Below are 7368 nucleotides of genomic sequence, written 5' to 3' on the forward strand. Positions count from 1 at the left end.
CATAGTTAAACAACATAGTGAAACATAGTAAAACATAGTAGTTAACCATAGTAAAACATAGTAAAACATAGTAAAACATAGTAAAACATAGTAAACCATAGTAAAACATAGTGAAACATAGTAAAACATAGTAAAACATAGTAAACATAGTAAAACATAGTAAACATAGTAAAACATAGGAAAACATAGTAAAAACATAGTAACATAGTAGAAACATAGAATATAAAACATAGTAAACCATAGTAAAACATATGTAAAAAACATAGTAAAACATAGTAAACATAGTAAAATAGTAAACATAGTAAAACATAGTAAACATAGTGAAACATAGTAAACATAGTAAACACATAGTAAAACATAGTGAAACATAGTAAAACATAGTTAAACCATAGTAAAACATAATAAAACATAGTAAAACATAGTAAACCATAGTAAAACATAATAACATAGTAAAACAGAATTAAACATAGTAAAACATAGTAAACCCATATAGTAAAACCATAGTAAACAAGTGAAAACATAGTAAACCATAGTAAACATAGTAAAACATAATAAAAATAGTAAAACATAGTAAACCATAGTAAAACATAGTAAACCATAGTAAAACAGTAGTGAAACATAGTAAACCATAGGAAAACATAATAAACATAGTAAAACATAGTAAACCATAGTAAAACATAGTAAACCATAGTAAAACATAGTAAACATAGTAAACCATAGTAAACCATAGTAAAACATTAATAAAACATAGTAAAAATAGTGAAACATAGTAAACATAGTAAAACATATAAACAAATAGTAACATAAAACATAGATAAAACATAGTAAAACATAGTAAACCATAGTAAACATAGTAAACCATAGTAAAAACATAATAAACTAGTAAAACAAATAAAACATATAAACATAGTAAACCATAGTAAAACATAGTAAAACATAGTAAAACATAATAAAAAACATAGTAAACATAGTTAACCCATAGTTAAAACATAGTAAACCATAGTAAAAACATAATAAAACATAGTAAACATAATAAAACATAGTAAAACATAGTAAACCATAGTTAAAACATTAGTAAACCATAGTAAACATAATAAACATAAGTAAACATAATAAAACATAATAAACATAGTAAAACATTAGTAAAACCATAGTAAAACATAGTGAAACATAGTAAAACATAATAAAAACACTAGTAAAACATAAATAAACCATAGTAAACATAAGTGAAACAATTAAAACATAGAATAAAATACTGAAAAATAATAAAACATAGTAAACATAAATAAAAACATAGTAAAACATAGTAAAACATAATAAACACATAGTAAAACATAGTAAACCATAGTAAACATATAGGAAACATAGTAAAACATAATAAAATATATAAAACATAGTAAAAACATAATAAACCATAGTAAAACATAGTAAACCATAGTAAAAAACATAATAAAACATAGTAAAACATATGAAACATATAAATAGGTAAAACATAGTAAAACATAGTAAACATAGTAAAACATAATAAAACATAGTAAAACATAGTAAAACATAATAAACCATAGTGAAACATAGTAAACCATAGTAAAACATAGTGAAACATAGTGAAACATAGTAAAACATAGTGAAACATTATAAAACATAGTAAAACATAGTAAAATATAATAAAACATAGTAAAACATAATAAAACATAGTAAAACATAATAAACCATAGTAAAACATAGTAAAACATAGTAAAACATAGTGAAACATAATAAAACATAGTAAAACATAGTAAACCATAGTAAAACATAGTAAACCATAGTAAACATAGTAAACCATAGTAAAACATAGTGAAACATAGTAAAACATAGTAAAACATAGTAAAACATAGTAAACCATAGTAAAACATAGTGAAACATAGTGAAACATAGTAAAACATAGTAAACCATAGTAAACATAGTAAACCATAGTAAAACATAGTGAAACATAGTGAAACATAGTGAAACATAGTAAAACATAGTAAAACATAGTAAAACATAGTGAAACATAATAAAACACAGTGAAACATTATAAAACATAGTGAAATATAATAAAACATAGTAAACCATAGTAAACCATAGTAAACCATAGTAAACCATAGTAAAACATAGTGAAACATAGTAAAACATAGTAAACCATAGTAAAACATAGTAAACCATAGTAAAACATAATGAAACATAATAAAACATAGTGAAACATTATAAAACATAGTAAAACATAGTGAAACATAATAAAACATAGTGAAATATAATAAAACATAGTAAAACATAGTGAAACATAATAAAACATAGTAAAACATAGTAAAACATAGTGAAACATAGTGAAACATAATAAAACATAGTAAAACATAGTGAAATATAATAAAACATAGTAAAACATAGTAAAACATAGTGAAACATAGTGAAACATAATAAAACATAGTGAAACATTATAAAACATAGTAAAACATAGTGAAACATTATAAAACATAGTAAAACATAGTGAAACATAATAAAACATAGTAAAACATAGTGAAACATAATAAAACATAGTGAAACATTATAAAACATAGTAAAACATAGTGAAATATAATAAAACATAGTGAAACATTATAAAACATAGTAAAACATAGTGAAACATAATAAAACATAGTGAAACATTATAAAACATAGTAAAACATAGTGAAACATAATAAAACATAGTGAAATATAATAAAACATAGTGAAACATAGTAAAACATAGTGAAACATAATAAAACATAGTAAAACATAGTGAAACATAGTAAAACATAATAAACCATAGTAAAACATAGTAAACCATAGTGAAACATAATAAAACAGAGTGAAACATAGTGAAACAGAGTGAAACATAGTGAAACATAGTAAAACATAGTGAAACATAATAAAACAGAGTGAAACAGAGTGAAACAGAGTGCACTATATAGGGAATATTTAAATGAACTACAACCGAAAATGTTATGAATTTCAGTTTCCATCTGTGTTCTCTTCCTGTCTAGATTTGCATATTACATGTTTTATAATAATTCTAATTCCTATCCATGTGTTTGTAGATGGGTGGTGGAGAGGAGTGTGAGAGGCACCCAGCAGGTATCTACAGTGGTCAGACTTCCCCCGTCCCCTCCTCCCCTCTCCTATCTGGACCACTCCTCAGCCCTCAGCCCCTGGACCTCCTACCAGTACCGCCTAGTGGCCAGCACACAGGCTGGATCTAACACTAGTGCCTGGGCTAACATCACCACCAGACCCTCTCGCCCTGCCGGTCTAGTCCCACCACGGGTAGATGTGCTGGGACCGGACTCACTGCAGGTTGGTGGTTGTGTGGAGGTGTGGGTGTTGTGACTTTAGTTTGGGTTTTGGTGCTGTTACTAAGCCAATAACAGACCATGTCTCAGCTAACCAGCCAATAAGATGTATGTACCTCAAGTTGTGGTAGACATTCTTTGAAACACTAGAGTACATAGACCAATGTCATATTGGTATTCATGCTTATATTGTGTTTAGTCATTTTGAACAGTTCCCTCCCTGAGCTCTCTCGCTCTCATATAACGCACACACACACACTTACAAAACGCACACACACACACTTACAAAACGCACACACACACACTTACAAAACGGACACACACACACACTTAAAAAATGCACACACACACTTACAAAATGCACACACACACTTACAAAACGGTGTTTCAGACAGTCACTAAACTCAAGGTCCCCTTCAGGAAGTAGGCAGGGTCACGACCCTGTCTGTAGTGAATTCCTTCCTGTCGGCCATATTAACAAGACTCTAGCTAAGTATGAATGAAGACATCTAAATGAACCCATCACGTCCCGCCCACACACACACTCATGCACACATACATTCATATGCACACGCCCCTGCACTAATGCTAACTGTATGAAAATGCTAATTCCTGTCATCATTTCAGACACAACCATGTCGTCACGATGCTTTAGGGGTCAGAGGTCATTTGTTTCTTAGTGTTTCTTCCTGGTTCAGCACAATTACACGCTTCCTGTTTATGTCTGACTGTGGTAATGCAAAAAAACAATCGTGTTCACTGAGACCCAGGTATAACTCTCTCTCTCGCTCTGTATTAAATTGCAATTTGTTGTCAGGAAGCATGGAATGAATACGTATCAGATACCAGCACAACTGCTCTCTCTATCTACTGATCTCTCTCTCTTTCTCTTTCTCTTTCCTTTCTTTCTCTTTCTTGTTCCCGTCTGCCTCTCTCTTTAAAATCATACTGGAAGCTGAGAATCCAACTATTTTCCATTCATGATTACTATATACATCTCAGACTAAGCTTGCCTTTACCTCAATCCTACCTCCTCTGGTACTTTACTAAGAACAATACAGCTTCTTCCCAGAACATGAGTAATTCCATCCAGGGTGCTATCAGTGTTTTAAGGTGGTATAAACCCTAGCAGTGTGCCTGCTGGTTGAATAGAGGGGTCTCCAGAGAGAGAGAGAGAGGCCTAGCTACCAGGGCCTTGCTGCCTGACAAACACCATTCAGGGGGAATTCATGTCACCAAACAGGCTTTGCAGCTTAGCGGTCCTCTTCTTTGTACCAATACACCCACAGACTCCACACACACACACACACACACACACACAGCGGCGTCCACCACGTAACACACACCAAACACCACCACCCACACAACCCATCACAGCCCACACACACACACACACACACAACACACAACACACACACACACCACACACAACCACCCCCAAACCCCCCCACCACACACACCACACACCACACACACACACCACACACACACACAACACACAACTGCTCTCGGCTCTTCCTCTAGTCTCGAGAAAGGTGCCAGAAACCACAGCACTTGAAAGTGCTTGGTGACTTCAAACAAAGACCCTATTTACAGTTTAAACTAGTTTGAATAATTCATTTCCCCCAACCCTGACTTCTATTTGTTGTTTGTTTTTTCAGACTATTTCCATTAATTCTGTTAACAGCCTGCGATTGACATGGCTACACGCAGTTGTTGAGAAGAGCTTACAGCATGTAAGACGCGTCAAGACTGGTTCTGCTATTTGCACGTATTTAGCAGTTTATTTCCAGTTTAATAGCCAACAGACTCGTTTGCAATTGGTCTTCACGTGTGTTTTGTCTGGTTGTCTTAGCAATCACTGGGGGCTTCCTGCAGTCTAGTGTATTGATGTGTTTTATTCACAAGCCTAGTGTTGTTTGTTACTTCTTTTTCAAGACTAAGCTTTGTTTTCATTTGTGTTTTTTATTCCCTGGTGTTTTTCCTAGTTATTTAGAATTGAAGAAGCGGAATTGAAGGCCATACACGCACCACACACACCGGCCAACGCACGCACATGACCATACACCACACACACAATGCACGCCAAACCGCACACCATGACATATACACACACACACACACACACACACACACAGCCCTGAGCCCTTACTTATAGGTGGTGTGTGTGTGTGTATGTGAATAGCCCTTTCCTGTACCTGTCAGTCCCAGGCCTCTATCTCTCTCCTCTCTGATCTCCACCATCCATAGATTACATCAGGCCATTCAATCTGGAAATGACATCCGTGAGCACCCGCACTCTGGCAAATGAGCTACCTAACGCCACCCCACCCTATGCATGTGTGTGTGTAAATGTCTGTGTATATGTGTGTGTGTGTGTTACGGGTCACACCATTAACTAATTTTCTCACCTATTTACCGAAAATCAGAGCAGTTGAATTCCTCTTCCTAATCACACACACACTGCACAGCAATTCCACACATTGTTAGCCTTTTTAATTCCCTGAAATGCTGACAAAATCACACGCAGGCAGCGCTAGCTAGGCAACATGCTGTAGTTTTTGTATATAACAATTCCATTACTGCGGTTTCATTATTTTAGCATGTTGGCCTGCAAGGATGAAATRTGTTTTAAATATGTTGAAGGGAATCTGCCACTCAGGTCAATGTCAGGGTGTCTCTCTCTCTTTCTGCACGGTGCAGAGCTGTACGCACACACACAAGCATTTAATTCCCATACATACATACACATGTAGGCATGCTCAAGCACACACACATGCGCTGTTTGCACACACGCACACACTGTACAGTACAACCTCACTTCCTGGAACTCATCCATCTAAAAGCYTTCTAAAGCACATAACATTCTGAACTGCCAATCACAGGCCTCCCTCGGCCGCTTGCACCTCTGCACTGCACTCTGGGAGAGATGATGTCAGTTGATTGCATAGCCTTCAGTGTTTCCCTGGTAAGAATTGAGAATATCCACATGACTTTGTGCGTGTGTGTTTGTGTGCGTGTCTGTGTGTGTTTGTGTGTGTGTATGTGTGTGTGTGTTTGTGTGCGTGTGTGTTTGTGTATGTGTCTGTGTGTGTTTGTGTGCGTGTCTGTGTGTGTTTGTGTGTGTGTCTGTGTGTGTTTGTGTGCGTGTTTGTGTGTGCCTCCCTCCCTCTCTCCTCAGGTCATGTGGTCCCCTCCTGTCATTGCTAACGGAGTGATCGACCGCTATGAGATCCGCCTTCCCGACCCGCGCGTATCCCACGACGACCTGTCCAACCTCACCGTCACGGTAACAGACCTGGTGCCCTACACTGACTACTTGGTCACCGTCCTGGCCTGCTCCTCCGGGGGTGGCCTTATTGGGGGTTGCACAGAGAGCCTGCCCACTGCCGTTACTACACTACCCACAATCCCCCAGGACCTGGCACCACTGGCAGTGGTGGCCATCAGTGAGTCRTTCCTGGCCGTATCCTGGCAACCTCCCGACAGGCCCAACGGACCTAACCTCAGGTAAATGTTGTATTATTACCAGGCCACTTAGTTTAGGGAAACCCAGGGTTCTAGTTGTGAGATAGAGATACACAACACAAATAATATGCAGAAAGGTAAATCTGTGTGTAAATGTGTCAGGTTGTAAAGTAGATGATGGTCAGTTAGAGTTCAAGCAGCTGCTGTAGCTGAGCCCCAGTATGCTAAGATCAGACATAGCACTAACATCCAACATCTGCATAGCTTAGCATCCAACTTCTARGTAGCACTAGCATCCAACATCTATATAGCACTAGCATCCAACATCTACATAGCTTAGCATCCAACTTCTACGTAGCACTAGCATCRAACATCTACACAGCACTAGCATCCAACATCTATATAGCACTAGCATCCAACATCTACACATAGCTTAGCATCCAACATCTACGTAGCACTAACATCCAGCATCTGCATAGCTTAGCATCAAACATCTCACGTAGCACTAGCATCCAACATCTAACTAGGCACTAGCATAATCAAACATCTAGGTCTCTTCTATCTCTACTCTCTCTTA

The 7368-nt window shown here is 36.3% G+C and overlaps 1 protein-coding gene across 1 annotated transcript in view; it reads left to right on the forward strand.

Annotated features, from left to right (window-relative positions):
* LOC112072012 (usherin-like) overlaps positions 1 to 7368 on the forward strand; it is a 17373-nt gene that overhangs the window by 2446 nt on the left and 7559 nt on the right. Inside the window, exons 4-5 of the mRNA XM_070439607.1 lie at positions 3072 to 3327; positions 6505 to 6833. Coding sequence (XP_070295708.1) covers positions 3072 to 3327; positions 6505 to 6833 — 585 coding nt within the window. The remainder of the gene's footprint in view (positions 1 to 3071; positions 3328 to 6504; positions 6834 to 7368) is intronic.

This window comes from Salvelinus sp. IW2-2015, unplaced genomic scaffold (genome assembly GCF_002910315.2).
Source record: "Salvelinus sp. IW2-2015 unplaced genomic scaffold, ASM291031v2 Un_scaffold1800, whole genome shotgun sequence".
In the NCBI taxonomy this organism is placed as follows: domain Eukaryota; kingdom Metazoa; phylum Chordata; class Actinopteri; order Salmoniformes; family Salmonidae; genus Salvelinus; species Salvelinus sp. IW2-2015.